The sequence below is a fragment of the Kogia breviceps genome, chromosome 2 (assembly GCF_026419965.1).
Source record: "Kogia breviceps isolate mKogBre1 chromosome 2, mKogBre1 haplotype 1, whole genome shotgun sequence".
NCBI lineage: Eukaryota > Metazoa > Chordata > Mammalia > Artiodactyla > Physeteridae > Kogia > Kogia breviceps.
Window position 1 is genome coordinate 141,068,340 of NC_081311.1, and position 18,145 is coordinate 141,086,484.

An 18,145-nucleotide genomic window follows, 5' to 3' on the forward strand; every position below is an offset into this window, starting at 1 on the left:
CAGTTGTTCGTTTTTGTTTTTTTTTTTTTTCATCTTTTTCTGTAGAGAGATTCAAGCAGGTGCTAAACTGTCATTAAATCGACAATTTTTTGACGAACGTTGGTCAAAGCATCGGGTTGTTAGTTGTTTGGATTGGTCATCTCAGGTAAATTATAACATAATTGGTTGCTATTAACTCATTTTTGAATTCCAGTAAGCAGGTAGTTTTAATTGTGGAAACTTTGTTTAATTAAATCAGTGTATATTATTGAAAATTACAATGGATGGTGGTTCTAAGGTTATGGTTGTCTTATGTACTTAGGAAGAAAGGATTGGAAACACTATATTTAAAAATCAAGAGTTTATTTATGCCACAGCCCAGTTTTACTAATTTTAATTGCTCACCAAATCCTTTGGATAGAATTGCAACACATATTTTAATAAAATATTTTAACATTAAAACATTTAAAATAACTAAACTAATTTAAAGTTTTACTAATGTTCCAGCAAGCATAACTCTAGAGATATATTTATTGGTGAAGTGTTAGGAATTTGTATTTTCAGAATAATTTAATAATAACAGTTGAGTAGTTAACTAGGAATGTAAAACAGTTCTCATTATGCATAGCATTTTTTTCCCACTTGATTCTTGCGAGCAGTATCCAGAGTTACTTGTGGCTTCCTATAATAACAACGAAGATGCTCCTCATGAGCCTGATGGTGTGGCCCTTGTATGGAATATGAAATACAAAAAAACTACTCCAGAGTATGTGTTTCACTGTCAGGTAAGATGGTCTTTTAGCAGTCTTTCCCAAGTTTAAGAATTCACTAATGAATTTAGACAAGTGCCTTTCTTCTTTTCTTGTCAACATAATGATTTCATTGGATTGGCATTTACTAAACCACCCCATATTTGCAAACAGATGTTAACAAAAAATTGAAGACTTCTCAGTTCAACATGATCTGCGTTTTCTAGCTTTTCTGATCTCTTATGTTTAATCACACCTAAAGTCCTTTGCAGTTTGATTTTCTGTTATTGTGATTGATTGTATAAAAGAAATCTTTTATAAAATGTCTTTTCTACAGGGAGTTTCTCAGGAACTTATTTGCTGAATATACAATTAGATGGTTGGCCCACTGAATTACTTATACATGGCCTGAGGAGTTGGAACTAGATAGTTTTAAGTAGAAACATATGTTTGAAGTAGGAAACAGATGCAGATTTTTAAAGTGGATTTAGTGGGAGGTTAGAATTTGCAAGCCTTTCTGGTTGCATAAGTTATAATCTTTTAATAATATCATAATTCTGCAAAAACACTTAACTGAATCAAAACTAGCATATACTCTTGTCAGATTACTGTCAGAAGCTAAAGTAGAGCCAGTTTTCTTCTGATTTAATGGTGTAATCAAATTAAATAATTTTTGCTTTCTTTGATAAATTGCTTAAACATTTCTGTAAACAGTCATTACATTTGACTTTTAAGCAAAACTATTCTAAAGCTGTATTTTATGTTCTAAAGCAAAATGAAATTTTTAAGTATACTTATTTACTGGTTTTTATAATCTCTGATACTTTACAATAAAGGGGAAAGTATTTTGGATATAGATTTATTTTTATAACTTGTCATGCTTCTTCCATTTGAACCTTAAATATAAAAATCTTGCTTATTTGCAGTCAGCCGTTATGTCTGCTACATTTGCAAAATTTCATCCAAATCTGGTTGTTGGTGGTACATATTCAGGCCAGATTGTGCTGTGGGATAACCGTAGCAATAAAAGAACTCCAGTGCAAAGAACTCCACTGTCAGCTGCAGCACACACAGTAAGTAAAAGTGTTATTTCCATTAGATTTCTGTCTTCTTTCACCATTCAATACTTAGTAGTGTCCATCAGAGCTGTCTCAAAATGTGTTCCCTTTGATGTGTGAATTTCTCATCATTTAGCAACCAAAACTGAAGGCTTTTTTTTTTTTCCTTTTGTATTTTTGGAAATCTGTTTATTAGAAACTCATCTCTCTTCTGAGATAATGTTTTGATAATCTACAGAATAGCATCGAACTTCACATTAAAAATGCCGTCAAGATATGAGACTGGATATGAAACAATACCTGTGATTATACAGTAAAATTCTTTTTTTTTTTTTGTAAAATAATCCCAGAAAACTTTCTTTAATATCTCTTTCTTTAGCATCCTGTATATTGTGTAAATGTTGTTGGAACACAGAATGCTCACAATCTGATTAGTATCTCTACTGATGGAAAAATTTGTTCATGGAGTCTGGACATGCTTTCCCATCCACAGGTAGGTTAAACTTGGAAAGCTCTGAAATTTTGAGGCAAATATTGGTAATTTTTTAAAGTCTATATAAAGCCTAGCTTATGTTTTTCATAAATGTTTTATAATAGTATTATAGTAATAGTTTATAAATCTAAACATGTATAAATGTAATTTGTGGTGTATATACTTCATTTTCAAACCTGCTTCATTTAATCAAACTAAATTTATGTAAGTAGTATAGTAAAATAATTGTTTACAAAACTAATTAAGACTGGAAAATTAAAAATGATAAGTTTACAAAATAATTTACTCAATTTTGTCTGTGTAGGATAGCATGGAATTGGTTCATAAACAGTCAAAGGCAGTCGCTGTGACATCTATGTCCTTCCCTGTTGGAGATGTCAACAACTTCGTTGTTGGGAGTGAAGAAGGTTCTGTGTACACAGCATGCCGCCATGGCAGGTAAATCTAAACTGGAATTTACAATTATTTAAAATTCTCTCTTGAATAATTGTATTAAAACAAATTGCCTCTTATTCAAGTAGAAATCTGTCCTAGAGCCACTCGTTATTTGTGACAAATTATTTAAATTCATGTATATAAAATTAAAACTTAAATACTTTTTAAAAATAAATGGTTATTTTGGATCATGATGTGTTGTGGATTTTGAGGGTTGTGGTGTGTTGTGATTTTTGTACGTGTGGACGTGCTCACAAAAGTTAGTGGTAGGAAGTAGCATTCAGCAATTACAAATACAAAATGCACATGCCACATACTGACCTTTAAAGTTGTAAATAAGATTTTTAGCTGTTTTTCCATCTTGATTTATTTGGACTTTGAGCCTTTGTTCAGTCCTCCTGATAATCGCACAGTAATGTCACATACACGTTTTAAATTGACTAGTATTTCTCCTGCTGTTCAACCTGTTTTGAAATTGTCTAGCTGTACCTTATCAATTGCTTCCTTTAAAAAAAAATTGAATGTCCAGATTTCATCTCAGGTACAGATCACCTTCACTTCAAAGCTTTTGATTTAAAAGTAGCCCAGATTCTCTCTCTTACATGTAGCATTCATTTGTCTCTATTCCACCACCTCAGAACCTCAGATATTGGACTTTTGATTTCTGTCATCAATAGCCTGATGTTTATGGTTCCAAAATGTACTTAACCACTTTAGTAGCCTTATCAAATCTGGATAGGTAATACTCAACATAATTATTCTTACGTGTTACGAGCACAGAGTTAAGTTTGTTGAAATTATGTCAAAGCGTAATAAATAAATTCATGATAACATGTATTTATAAGTGGTCTACTTACAAGAGATTTCCCTATTTTCACTCTTATGGAACAGCAAAGCTGGAATCAGTGAGATGTTCGAGGGACATCAAGGACCAATTACTGGCATTCATTGTCATGCAGCTGTTGGAGCAGTGGACTTCTCACATCTTTTTGTCACTTCATCATTTGACTGGACAGTAAAACTTTGGACAACTAAGGTATCTAAAAACAGATGTCTAGTCAAGTGCTCAGGTTTCTGACACAAGGTGGTGCTCTGTTACTACATGGGAAAGACAAAAAGCCTCCTAATAGCTTAGAATGATTTACTGATAGATCAAACCTAGTAAGTTACACAGAACATGAGTGAACAACTAGATGTTGAAGTTTTCTTAAAAGTATGCTGACAAGTGTGGTAATCCCACACATGACCAAGACCAATCTTCCCACCACTTCAGGCTTTTCAAGCACAGAACTGCTTACCCTGAACTGAGTTGGAAGAAAAGCCCCTGAGGATCTCACATGGCACTCACGTAGCTGCCCTATAGCCCAACACAAAAGCTGTGCATTTGCTCTTTGAAGAGCTTTTAGAGGCTGTTCAGAACTGCATTGGCTCACAGAGCTGATGGAAACTGGAGAAAAGATAGATAAAGCCTGAGGTACAGTAAGTCTTATACGGTGAGACTCTACATCATAAACTGGAATCAAGAAAGTATTGTGTAAATACTTCTGTGTAAATATATATGGATGCATATATATTTTTGTTTTCTGCAATACATAATTTAAATAGTTTGTTTGGGTTTTAATAAGCTGTGAAAAACCGTTATGTTATAAAGTGCTTCCTGATCCTACAGCAATTCCAGATAGATGTGACATTGCCCTGCCTCATTGAAAGTCTCAAGGCAAATCCAGGTAGGGAACATTTCTTCCTGTGATAGGCCTTGTAGTTTCATTTGACCCCATTTAAAAATTAAAGTGCCTTGACTTTTCTGTCTGGCTTTTCTGCAGTATTACATTGCTGTTGGCAAAGCTGCATACTTGAAATATCAGATTCTATTTAAGTTAAATTTTAAGCTGTGTTTTTTTCATGTTGCCGTCTGCCTTATCCTAACTTTATTTGATTCTTCAATTTCTTTGAGAAAACATAGTGGTCTTAAGAGATATTCTTCACTATTACAGTGGAACTCATTTATTTATCAAATGCTGGCCTCAGAAATCAGGGATGAACTCACTATTCACTCTTGTCCTTTCTTGATGCTTTCTTAGTGAGTTGGAAAACTTTGTCTCTTAAAATTGAATGTTTTCAAGTTTGGGATTAATTAGCAGGCATAAAAATAGCATTTAAGTCTAATGAAGGAAAACATTAAATAGTGCTTAACACAGTATCTAGCATGATAGGCACTTAACAATATTCATTCAGTTCCTCCTTTTTCTCTTTATGGAGATCAAATGCTCTGTCTGAATGCATATAGTGTCAATCATCTGTTTTCTTTCCTGGATTGTTCTTGAATTTTTTTTTTTTTGAATGAGATTTATACAGTGGGAAAAGGTAGAGGTAGAAGATTTTCACAACCACCAGCAAAGAAACGTATAATCCAGCTAGTAAAACCAAAGCAAGATGCAGAATTGGAAAGATGACGCCAACTCTCTCTCTCTAGGCTGTAGGCAGCTGGCTAGATTTCTGGTTATGCTTTCACCTTAGTAGTCCTTTGTAGAGACACAGGAAACATTACATCTTTCTTAGATTGTTGGCCAGCTTCCTTTTTCAGTAATTGAAAAGAATCTTTTATCTATTTGTAGATTTATTATTTTTAATATCTCAGGGCTTCAGTTTGCCATCCTTCTTTTATCTTTAAATTTGAGGCTTCCATTCTTACATATATTATCAAATAGGACTGGAAAATGAAGACTTCATCTTGCCTAAGCAAGAACAGAACTTATATTTATGATAGCAGACTGATTGATGCTTGCTTTTGTGGTATTACACAGCTGGTTGATTGGTGGTTGATATTTTTTGTTCCTGTATTTTGCTGTATTTCAACATAGAACTGCCTACTGAATAAGAATGACAGCCAGGCATAGCTCTTTCTTTGCTAATTGGGCTAGGCATTGCTTCCTTCTGTGAGCTTCATATAGAAAACTCATTTATTCATTCAACTGTGATACATGGCTCTCCACTCCCCGCCCCCCCATGCATACATACCTCTCCAATGTTAGTGGCCAAAGGATAGGACAACACAGAACAGGGTGTTTTTATAGAATAGCAAGTACCCTCTAGAACTTTATCAGAAGAATTACCTTTTATTCTGACTTCACACAAATAGTTCTACTCTATGAAGGGTGGAGCAGCAACAGTTTGCTGAGTATTTTTTTTTATTTGGCCATATTATGGCTCCCAAGGTCATTGTTTTGATCTTGGATTTATACTTCATAGTTAATTGTGTTGCTGGTATTCATTTTTTCCCTGAAAACTTGGTAGAGCCTCTGTGCTCTCCAACACAATGATAATGAATAATGAGCAAGGTTTTAAAATAATCTCTTCTTAAAGACATTGTTCCAGTTCTGTTTTAAGCTTTTTACACCAGTATCTTCACATTCATGAATTTAACAGAGTTTAAATGTTTTTCTTTGCCTTTACTTTTTAAGTGTTTTCTGACTCTAGGAATTGAGCCCCCATAAACTGGGAGAACGAATCGTTAGATATTGCTCTGTTTTTGTATCCTTTAAGATCTGTCTCTGCCCCAATAGCGAAACACGATTCTTTCTTTTTCTCCCTTTCTATAAGTCCTCTAAAAAATCCCTAGAAATCTCAATTTGTTACTGCCTCAAATTTAGTTTCAAGTAATCTACTTCTGTTGTCTGCTTCTAATTTTTGCAGTCAGGAATTTTAATGTAGTGACAGAGTTCTGGATCATCAAATTGTTTACTTTTTTGAACTCAGTTATTTTTAGTAAAGAATATGAAGATAGATCATTTTCCACATTTTGGTGAAGGTTAATTAATTAATTAATTTATTTATTTTTTGGTGAAGGTTAATTTAAACCAGCCAGGACATTGCTTCTAATATATTTGAAGGACACTGTTAACTTTTTAAAATACCAAATTTGAAAATTCACAACAGAAACACTTTGGCAGTCCTGAAAAATGGTAGCAAGAATATGTGAGGAGTAGAAGCTTCTTGAAGGTTAGTACCCTGAGGATTCCATAAGCACTTGATTAGGGGTAGACCTGATAAATGAGCTTAATATTTCGACCACATTTAACCATACTTGTTACAGATTACTCTCAAAATATAGGAATTATTTATTTGGAGGGCAAAATGTTTTAATGTGTACACAGTATATTCCAGGCTCAACACTTAATTGAAAAGCTTTAACCTTTTTAACTATTAGAAAATACCATAGTAACTTGTTGGCCAGTGTCCAGCCTGTCCTTTGCATAGTCAGAAACTCAATTTTGTCAGTCTACTAGATTTGATTAGCTATGGAGGGCTGACTAGAACTCACAGGCTTCTGAGACACTGATGCATTGGAGAAGGTCAATTTATTAATTTACAAAGAGAAACAACTGCCAGAAGGCCTAAATACTCATGCTCGCCTGACCAGCTCATTGTTTCCCTGTAGACAGCCCACATGGGAAGCCAAATTATAATCAGAAGGTTGCTTGGTGAGCAAGGAATTGGAACAAAAGAAGTTGTCTGATTTGAATGTTTAGTAGCATCAAGCAAAGACAGCGTGATTCATTCATCTTCACATAGAGATAACCTTGCCATGGGTGGTAATCCTCAGGATCCATTGACTGAGATGCTGTCTCCTGAGCAGTGCTTGAATTGGGCACTGTCTTCATTTTTCTTGTAAGACTGCTTCTGTATATTTCCATTGCTTTTAATAGACACATTCCTTCTGAAAAAGTATCTTCCATCAGGTTATATAGGAAGTTATTTCTGTCCTTGAAATTGTTTCTTTTTAATGAGAATCTGTTTATTTCTGTCCTGATCCAAGTGAGGACATACTTCCCATTTCTCTGGAGAGCACCTCACTGTTATGTTCATGGATTTACATGGATTTACTATAGGGACTCTTTTGGTTATAAGTCTAGAACTCCCCAGTTACCCCCAGAAAAATACGGAATTACTGTATTAGCTTCCTGGGGCTGCCGTAACAAATTGCCACAAACTGGGTAACTTAAAATAACAAATTTATTCTCTCACAGGAGTCTAGAAGTCTGAAATCAAGGTGTTAGCAAGGTTGGTTACTTTTGGAGGCTGTATGGAATAATCGGTTCTCTTTCCATGCCTCTTTTCTAGTTTTTGTTGGTTGCCAGCAATCTTGTGCTTTTTGGCTTCCAGCTGCATCACTCCAGTTTCTGCCTCTTGTCATCGCATGGAGCTTTTCCTACTTGTCTCTGTCCAAATTTTTCTCTTCCTTTAAGACAACAGTAGTGCTAGATTTAGGGTCTACTCTAAGCAGTATAATCTCAGCTTAATTATATCTGCAAAGACCCTTTTTCCAATATCGACACATTTACAGGTTCCAGATAGACTTGAATTTGGCAGGGGGCTGGGAGTTGGGGGACACTCTTTAACCCATTACTGTAAAGAGCTCAGAAAAAAATATGGTTTGTCCCTTGACCATACAGTGTTTGTTTGTTTATTTATTTATTCACCACTGTACTAGAATGAGTTACCTTTGACTATTCAAATGCTATCTGTTGTTCAAAGAATGGTACATTCTTTTGATTCATTCTTCTGAAAAATATGTTTGCAAACCTTTTGTTTATAAGAATTTTAGAGCTGCAGTGACCTTTAGACATCATGTAGTTCAGTAATTCTCAGTTTTGGTCACATTAGAATCACCTTGGCAATTTTTAAAAATTCTAGTGCTCATCTGGCACCGCAGACTGATTAAATCATAATATCTAAAGAGACTCAGGCAACAGCATAATTTTGAAAATCCCTCCAGGGTTAGCGGGATTACAGTGTATAGTCAAGTTTCAGAACCACTGGTACAGAACCTTTGTTTTGTAAATAAGGAAATAGGGGCCTGGAATGATGAAGTGACTTTTCCAAAGCCTTAAAGCTAGTTATTGGTAGCCCTGAGAATAAGAGTTTATATCCTACGCCCCTCTTCAGCTCTTTCCTGGTGCCTCTCTTCCATTTAGGCAGAAGTTCTCTTCAAGTTAAGAAAAAGTATTACTATTAAAAAGTACTTCAAATGATCCATTTGGGATTTTAATTTGCAGTATCATATATAAAATTAATATATTATGAAACAGTTTTGGTGTTGTATGTGTGCTTTCTTTCTCTTTGAGGGAGAAGAATTGTTAATCCTTGGATGACTGTGTTTTTTAAATTAAACTTGAAAAGAATTACAAAGGTTTCTAATTACATTTAAAATTTGGGAACATGTTACCATTTATTGTATTTTTATTTTTAATATAATCTTTTACCCAGTTATAATGCATCCTGCTTTTTGCCTCTGGCTGCATCATAGTCCACTGAATAGATGAAACATTTTATTTGAGAATTTCCTGAGATATTCAGCAATCTTCTTTTTCACTTTGAGATATAATTTTTATGTAAGTTTTAATCTAATTTGTATACAACATTTTTCATATTTTATAAAAAATGGAAACATGATATGTGCTTATTTGTATCTGGCTTCTTTTGTTCAGCATTATGTTTGTGAGAGTCATGCCATATTGTTGAAGGTAGTTGTAGATTGTTTATTCTCTCAGATATATACTATTCCCATATGTAAATATACCATAATTTATCCATTCTGCTGCTGATGGTATTTGGGATGATTGTAGTTTGGGGTTGTTATGGATAATGCTGCTATGAGGATAGTTGTAGGTGTCTTTTGATGGACACTGGCACTCATTTCTGTTGGGCATATACTTAGGAGGGAAATACTTGGCCATAAGGTACGCATGAATTCTGCTTTAGTTGATACTGCTAAGCAAATTTCTAAAATAGTTTTACCAGTTTATAATTCACCAGTGGCATATGACAGTTTTCCTTGCTCTACAACCTTGCTGACACTTCGTATTTTCTGCCCTTTTTTTCATTTTAATTACTCTGATGGGTATAATTGTATTGCAGTTTGGTTTTCATTTGTATTACCTTGAGACTAAAGAGGTTATCTTAAGCTCCTTTCCATGTGTTTATTGGCCATTTCGTGAAGTGCCTCATTAAGTCTGCCCATTTTTCTGATAACCCCTTCTTTAAAAATAAAAATTAAACATTAATTTAAAAAATCTTGTAGACCAATACAGATTCTTATAGAGTCAAGCATGTGCACATGACTGTGAACAACTTCTCTTTTAAGTCTTTGATGAGAGACCATAAAATTGCCTAAAATTGGGATTTTCTTGAAGAAGTATACAATTGCCTGAGGATTTACAGGTCTTAGCCCAGTGTTTCTTCATCGTTGTTGTGCATCAGAATCTCTAGTGTAGCAACACCAAAAAGACTGATGAAGTACATTGAGGGTGGGGCCCAACATCTGGATGTTTTAAAAACTCTGCAGATGATTGTGATACTCATCCCAAGTTGAAAACTACCTCAGAGGTAGACGTCACTTGGCATTGTTGCCAAGGAGAGTTATAGGAAAATAATGATCTTAAGAAGGAAAAAAAACCTCTTAGTTTCTGCTTTTAGCTTACTTATAAATTTTGTTAAAATTTTTGTTTCCTTAATTACAAACAGACATTTTTGGCTATTAAGATAATCATGTAGTTGACATTTACTGTGATATCTGAAAATTTTAAATTTATAATTTTAAACTTTTTATTATGGAAAATTCCCAGTAGATTCAAAAGCAGAAAGAGGAGTATAATGAAACCATTGTGCTCATTACCTAGCTTCTAAAATTATCAACACGTGACCAATCTTGTTTGATCTATTCCCGTTTACATTCCCTCCCCAGCCCTGGATTATTTTAAATGCAGATATATCATTTAATCTATAAATATGCAGTATGTATCTCTAAAACATAGTCATTAAAAAAAAAAAAACTGTAATACTACCATATCATTGTCACATCCCCCCAAAATGAATAGTGATTCCTTAAATAGTGACTCCTTTTTTACTGTTTACTTGTTTGAAGCAGGATCCAAATGAGGTTCGTTTATTTGCGATTGACATATCTTTTGAGCTGTTCTCTTAAAATAGGGTTTCCTTCCCTGTCTTGTTTTCTTGCTCCTGCTGTTGTTGAAGAAACCAGGTTGGTTGTCCTATTAGTTTCTCACAGTCTGGGTTTTGCATTCTTATGGTACTGTTCATATTGTCGTGTATAGTTGTAGATGTTTATAATTCTGTAAAGAGAAGCTTACCCTCGTGAATCACTTGGTGTCCCCCAGTCCTTATGTTGACATCTCTTCATTCTTTTTGGTCATTTGAAGCTTATTCTGCAGTAGATTCCTCAGGAGGTGCTCATGGGTGCATTATTCCCATATTCTGAAGAGTCTATCTGTTTATGAAGGTCAGTTTGGCTGTATGTAAAATCCACAGTTTACATTTTTTTTTTGATTACCTTAAATATGTTACTCTATTGTTTTCTGGCAAAAAGCATTGTCAAAAAGTATGATGACAATCTGATTTTTTTTTCTTTCTTTACTCAAGACTTGGTCTTTAAAAATCTGGATGATCAAATCTTTTTTGAGGTTGAATGTTCTACATACACAGGATTTTCTTTAATATGAAGTTTCAAGCTGTCTTTTCTTTTAGGAGAGTTCTCTTAAATTAAGATTTTTGTATTCTATAGTATTGCTTTGGGTTTTTTTAGGGCCTGCCATTATAAGTATATTTTTGTTAATCTTCTTTGTCTATCAATTTTTTTAAAAATTCACTTTATCTCTTCTTTCTTTTTAAAAATAACAGTGTTATTGAGATACAGTTCATATACCACAAGATTCACCATTTTATAATGTACAATTCAGTGGTTTGGGGGTTTTATTAGAGCCATCCTGGTGGTATGAAATGATATACCATTGTGGTTTTGATTTGCATTCCCCTGATGGAGAATGATGTTGGGCATCTTTTCAAGTGCTTATTTGTATTTGTAGATCTTCTTTGGAGGAATGTCTGTTAAAACTGCCCAAGTTTTAATTGGGTTATTTGCCTTTTTATTAAAAAGTTGTAAGAGTTCTAGATACAAGTCCCACTTGTGCCTATTGTATAGGTTGTCTTTTCACTTTCTTGAGGGTATTATTTGAAGCATAATGATATTTAATTTTGATTTAGCCCAATTTATCCTTTTTTTGTCATTTGTGCTTTTGTTATCTCATCTAAGAAATAAATCATTGTCAAGTCCAAAGTCACAATGATTTACTCCTATGCTTTCTCCTAAGTTTTATAGTTTTACCTCTTATATTTAGATCTAAGATATATTTGAGTTAATTTCTGTATATGATGTGAGGAAGGAGGGGTCCAACTTCATTCTTTTGCATGTGCATATCCACTTGTCCCAGCATCATTTGTTGAAAGGCTATTCTTTTCCCATTAGTTGTCATGATACACTTATTAAAGATCTGCCACAATAACTTTGTGTAAGATTTGAGTGAGATCCTTTTTTTGTTGGTTATCGTCTAGTAGTGAAATGAGTTTTTCTCTACGATTAAGAGGAAGGGAATGGCAGGGTTAGCTTTTCTGGTTTCGCAGTCTAGGTTAAAGCTCTTCTGGGTTTTTTGCAAAGTGGGTATATATCCCTCTATCTTGTACTTTCTGAAATGTACCTTTTTCTGTTCCTCTCCACCACCTTTATCTGAACCTTCTCTTTCCTTTGTCCCTGTTGTGCTGTATTCCACAACTTGGATTCCATTCCCGGCAGTTTCTTTTTGTTGAGACTGTCTTGAAAAGGGAGCTTTGATTTGTTAATTTTGAAAGTTTATTGGGCTCAGACTGCATCATTAGACCTTACTTATATCACACTGGAGTCTGCCTGCAATTATTTATAAATCGAATTCTGTTGAACTCCCTCCCAGTCTCTGCTCCTGCTCTCAGACTGACCCCCACACTGTCCAGTGAGCACCCGCTGTGGACTGTGAGGCTCTTCTGTTCTATTCTCCAGCTATCAGAAGCCCTCGTGTCTTCCCATACTTCTTCCCACACAGATGTACTGTGCAGATCTCATAGTAGTCCAAGGTTTGTTTCCACCTGCTTACATTTAGCTTTGTCTCCTGATTTTGTTGTAGATGTTGTCTGTGAATCGTTGGTTTTGCTATCCTCATTGCTTTGTCTGGGTTTTTGGGAGATTTAGAGGAGATTCAAAAAGTACACTGCCATTGCTCCCATCTTTCCAGAATCCTCTCATTGAAATGTTTTTAAAGCACATTCTATTCCTTTTTTTAAACAGTATGGTGTCTATAGATTAAACAGAAAATGCAGTCCAGTCATTGATTTTTTTAAAAAATTTATTTATTTATTTTATTTATTTATTTTTGGCTGTGTTGGGTCTTTGTCGCTGAGCACAGGCTTTCTCTAGTTGCGGCGAGCGGGGGCTCCTCTTCATTGCAGTGTGTGGGCTTCTCATTGCGGGGTCTTCTCTTGTTATGGAGCATGGACTCTAGGCGCATGGGCTTCAGTAGTTGTGACTCGCAGGCTCTAGAGCGCAGGCTCAGTAGTTGTGGCACACAGGCTTAGCTGCTTTGTAGCATGTGGGATCTTCCCGGGCCAGTGATCGAACCCATGTCCCTTGCATTGGCAGGCAGATTTTTAACCACCGCGCCACCAGGGAAGCCCCAGTCATTGATTCTTAGTTCATAACTCCAGGTAATTCTTTAGTGAAACAAATTATAGGAACTTTTACTAGGCTGAGTTAAGTATCATAAAATGTCATCATACCTGTTGAATGTATATCATATTTTGACTGTGCTAAAAATCAACTTTTCCCTTTCAGAATAACAAGCCTTTGTACTCATTTGAAGATAATTCAGACTATGTTTATGATGTTATGTGGTCACCCACCCACCCAGCCCTGTTTGCCTGTGTGGATGGCATGGGTAGGCTGGATTTGTGGAATCTCAATAATGACACAGAGGTGAGCAGGAAAATAACAAAAATTGCACTGAAAAATAGAAAATTGCAGATTTATTGAATAATTTGTGAAATTCCTTTTATCCCAAGAAATGTAAAAGGACTCTGTGATTGTAGCTTCATCACAAGGAAACCAAATAAGCTTTGTACCCTAAATAATAAACACCATGCTGTGCAGGACTGAAGGGAGAAATATTGTTGCCAAGAGGACAGGGGCATTTCCTTTTACTTCTAAAAAGCACTATCCTGTCTCTAATGTCCTGACAAAGTCTCATTCATAAGGTAACTGGGATATTTTTGATTCATAGGCTAGAAAGCAGATAGTTTCAGATTGTTGACATATGTTAACCTTAATTCTGAATTTCTAAATTATCTTTAGCCTTGATAGAATTGTATATTATCCATAAATATTAGTCTTAGGCTGACTTATTTGAATGAAGCAAAACGTATTTTGATGTCTTGTTCCATGAAACACTGAAAACAGTGTTACTGTTACTGTAAAATTAATATAGAAATCATCAAATTTCCTAACTGCTATACTAAAATGAGTTATTAGGAATGAAATTTAACTGCAGCTGTTATTTATGTTTAACCAGGTTTATTTTTACCAATATGGAGAGGCTTGAAGTGTTCTTAGAGTTCTCTATTGCTGTGTGGTGGTAAGAAGTAATATTAGCAGTTCTGCCAATAAAAGTTTTTGAGGAGAAAGTCTCTTGGTGCCTTCCCCCACAGGCCACTCTTTCCCACATCTCTTCGTATTTCTAGTGGCAAGTGGCCAAAATCCCTTGAAGTAAACTAGTTGGTTATACAGGACAAGGAAATTATATACTGGAAATGTAAGAATTTTAACATTGTGCTAACTTGTGCTTTAGTAGTTTGAAGAGGAACATTCAGATACTGCTAGGGAAAGGTATTGACTGGCTAGATGACTGGACCTGATTATACATTTCTAGTTACCTAGAATGAGACCAATTTTTTTTTCTTAATTTGGATTTTGGTATTAGACATTTGTGGTTACAGTAAAATTTGGATCTTTTCTATAATTTGCTAACTCAAAGAAAATATCTAAGTTATAATTTTTCTCTTAGAACAATTTTGGCACTCTAGAAGGTTAAATTAATCATTTGAGGATGACTCGTGTCAAGTAGTAGGATTATTTTTAATCAGATTTCAAAAATTTAAATATTATTGTGATACTGTTGAGTCAAACATTGAAGGTTTGCTCCATGCGTGGCAAATAATTTCTTTTTCCTTAGCACAGCAGAGGGTACAGTCAGATTCCAGGGGATGGTGCCATTGTGTTGGTGACATCATCCTGCCCTGCTCCAGACAGTTCATGGGAACAGGGGCTTTGGAAAGACCCATACTGCATCTTCAGTATGAACCGTTTCTAGCAACTGTGGATCAAATCACAGGTTTTAGCTAACAGAGATGCAAGCTACAAAAGTATTCCTGTACTCTAAAATTGAACCATAATCTGTTTATGAGGGCTTTTGAGATGTTTCTTTAAGTGAGGTTTTGGCCGTCTGTTTTCAAATGGCTTGACTTCTTAAAGAAGTTAAAACAACAAAGAATCCTTTATTAAAGAGAAGATCTTTCAAAATGATGTATCCAGTCATGTGAAAATTTCTTATATAAGGACTTAAGTTATTTTCCCAAACCATTTTCAAGGATTGCCTATAATGTCATTCAGAGTATATCACTGAACAGGAAGAAAGTTGGGATAATTCTTTATGTATTTTCATCTTTGTTTTTAAAAATGTAGCCAGATTGGAAGAAAGAAGAATTAGTTTTACATGTTTATAGAAATCCTGATGAAACTTTTAACACTGCACTGTATTTTAAATGACTTTAGGTGCCAACTGCCAGCATTTCTGTGGAGGGTAATCCTGCTCTTAATCGTGTAAGATGGACCCATTCTGGAAGAGAGATTGCCGTGGGTGATTCTGAAGGACAGATTGTTATATATGATGTGGGAGAGGTATGAGGCTCACTGCCTATAATTTTGACACATCTATTTAGCTTTCACAGCATTGCAGTGGCAGTATCTTTGTGGCTAAAACTAGTCTTTGAAGTTCATGAATTGATAGAACCTACTTTTCACTATAGAAGCAACTCTTGAGATTAATTTTCTTTCTAAACTGAATGTCCTGTGTCCCCATGCAGCAGATTTTGAGGGTAGTATCATATGTTGGAAGTACCTTCAAGCATGCATTGCTGGAAATTAGAAATTCTTCAGGCAGAAGAAATTCAGAGTTATAGTTGGACTTTGGGGCTTTACAGAATTGTTATTGAGATAAGATTTTATTTTTCTGTATTCATAGATTTCTTTGGGCCAGGTAGTGGAAATCAAAAGTAATATCTTTTAAGAGTTATCTGATGACTATGTGAAATGTCAGTCTTGACTCCTTGAGCCTTGTTGCAAAGCCATTATTATTGAACCCAACAGGATGACTTGCAGCTCTCTCATCTTTACTGTTTGGGTTGACTGTACACGATGCTCAGGAGTGATTTCCTCATGTTTTAGCCCTGGCTAACGCCTTAGTCACTCTTTCTTTTGCTATGCCTTATGATTCCCCATTCTCTCTGGAAACCCCACAGCCTCTAGCAATTAGATCTGGAGGGAGGTAGAGTGAATCATTTAGAACAGCCAGTTGAACTGTCTGAACAGATGGAACTACTCTGTATCTGCACTATCCAACATGGTAGCCACCGGCCACATTTGGCTATTGAACACTTAAAAGGTGGCTAGAACAACTGAAGAACTGAATTTTTTATTTTATTTAAAGTAATTTAAATGTAAATAGTCACATTTGTCTGGTAGCTACCATATTGGGTATCACTGTCCAATCTAGTCTAAAGTCATACAGTAGATTTAGAAGCAGGCACATCCATTTGCCACACTGAATGTTTTGTGCCCTAATGTGGCATGCCAGATCCTCAAATATTATAATGACAGCTGTCAACAATTTTTGGTTATTGGACTCTGCTTTAGTGAAGCAAAAGCATCTCAAGCCTCCTTTCCCCTTTTGCTATTGGTACATCACTAAAGTGGTAAGAAGTAGCATACCTTTTGATGAAGATGGATTAAGATATCAGGAAAGGTTATCTTAGCTTCTGAACAAAAATAAACACTTACAAGAAACCAGATCTTATGAACCATGCTTCACAAATTATTTCATGCTAGGAATGGTGCAAGAAGTAAAAATTTTTCAGGAATTCCTGCCCACCAGCAAAATCCATGAGATAGTGCATAGGAGTTATATTTACAGAGCATCGTTGTCATTCTCTCTTGCACGGATGATGATAATAGCAAAATCATTTCTGAGGCTGTCACAACACACTTCTCCCAAACACTATCTTTTGTTTTGAAATGTTATAAATCGTTGGTATAGTCTCTGTAATTATGGAAAGGCCATTCAGGTCAATTATTACTTTTTAATGGAAAAAGTATTTGAAAACACTGAATAATAGTAGGTAAGATGATCTTTTATTTCAGTGTACATAAAAGATTGTATTTCTTTTAACAGCAGATTGCTGTCCCCCGAAATGATGAATGGGCACGGTTCGGCCGAACACTTGCAGAAATTAATGCAAACCGAGCGGATGCAGAAGAGGAAGCAGCTGCCCGAATACCTGCTTAGCTCCTGAAAAGGGAATATGTAGCTGTAGTGGATTTGGGGAAGACTCTTAAGTAGATCCTAGAACTATTTGCATGCTTCTGTCTAAATGATAATTAAAAGGAAATTTCGTGGATTAAACTGTGGATTTAATGCAGCAAGCAAATCTTACAAAGTCCTTTTTTATATAACATGCATCTTGTTTTGGATTTGTGTCATTTTTAATGCAGCTGATTGACTTTACAGAATGCAGCCTTTTCTGAATTCTTATAAACAGGTGTATGTTTGGTATTCTTTTGAAGTCTTTTCAGCGTATAACTCTATATACAGTTATTTCTAAAGCACAGATTAAGTAAGTTTTACATATTTTTAAATAATCACAATTCCCTGTTATACTGGTAATGTTCTCACTAACCATAATATGTAGGAACATTGTTTATTCTTAGCCATAGCATGAATACATCTATCCAGTTCCATTCTGATATTCTTTTTTCTTTATAATTCATGTGATAACAATCTATAAATAAACACAAATATGCTTTAACTTTTCAAATTTTCATTTTGATTTACTCCTTGCAATTAAAATTTTATTCAATTTTGCCACTTTTACAAAGTATCTTTTTTTCATCTCTTTCTTTAAGCTCCTGTTGTAAGCAGCTACCTCAAACCTCATAAAGCTTTGTGCCTTAAATATACCATATAGTATACTGTAGATCTCCCAGTGCATTATGAAGTGATGTCTAGATAATCTATGTCAGTGACAAAATTTTTCCTAGGTTAATTTTTGTTTTAATCCCTTTTTTCTTTCCATCTAAGATATATTTAATTTAAAGAATAAACAGAAAGCTGCCTGTTATTTTCACTGATTGAGCTTATATGTGAGCCCTCTGAGACTGAAACCTCCTTTGAGAGAAATTGACTTTGTGGTTGCAGTAGCCATGAAGGAAAGTGCTCAAATGA

At 34.9% G+C, this 18,145-nt stretch overlaps 1 protein-coding gene across 18 annotated transcripts in view; it reads left to right on the forward strand.

Moving 5' to 3' along the window:
* DYNC1I2 (dynein cytoplasmic 1 intermediate chain 2) overlaps positions 1 to 17,729 on the forward strand; it is a 51,452-nt gene extending 33,723 nt beyond the window's left edge. For 10 of the 18 annotated variants that reach the window (XM_067026292.1, XM_059055587.2, XM_067026288.1 and 7 more), the window contains 9 exons: positions 46 to 145; positions 639 to 764; positions 1,655 to 1,801; positions 2,166 to 2,279; positions 2,584 to 2,717; positions 3,606 to 3,750; positions 13,429 to 13,569; positions 15,421 to 15,546; positions 17,096 to 17,729. In XM_067026292.1, coding sequence (XP_066882393.1) covers positions 46 to 145; positions 639 to 764; positions 1,655 to 1,801; positions 2,166 to 2,279; positions 2,584 to 2,717; positions 3,606 to 3,750; positions 13,429 to 13,569; positions 15,421 to 15,546; positions 17,096 to 17,209 — 1,147 coding nt within the window. In that variant the 3' untranslated portion in view covers positions 17,210 to 17,729. Of the gene's footprint in view, positions 1 to 45; positions 146 to 638; positions 765 to 1,654; positions 1,802 to 2,165; positions 2,280 to 2,583; positions 2,718 to 3,605; positions 3,751 to 4,383; positions 4,442 to 6,560; positions 6,611 to 13,428; positions 13,570 to 15,420; positions 15,547 to 17,095 lie in introns of those variants that run through there. The other 8 variants (XM_067026301.1, XM_067026300.1, XM_067026299.1 and 5 more) reach the window with 3 other exon arrangements.
* The last annotated feature ends 416 nt before the right edge of the window (positions 17,730 to 18,145 follow it).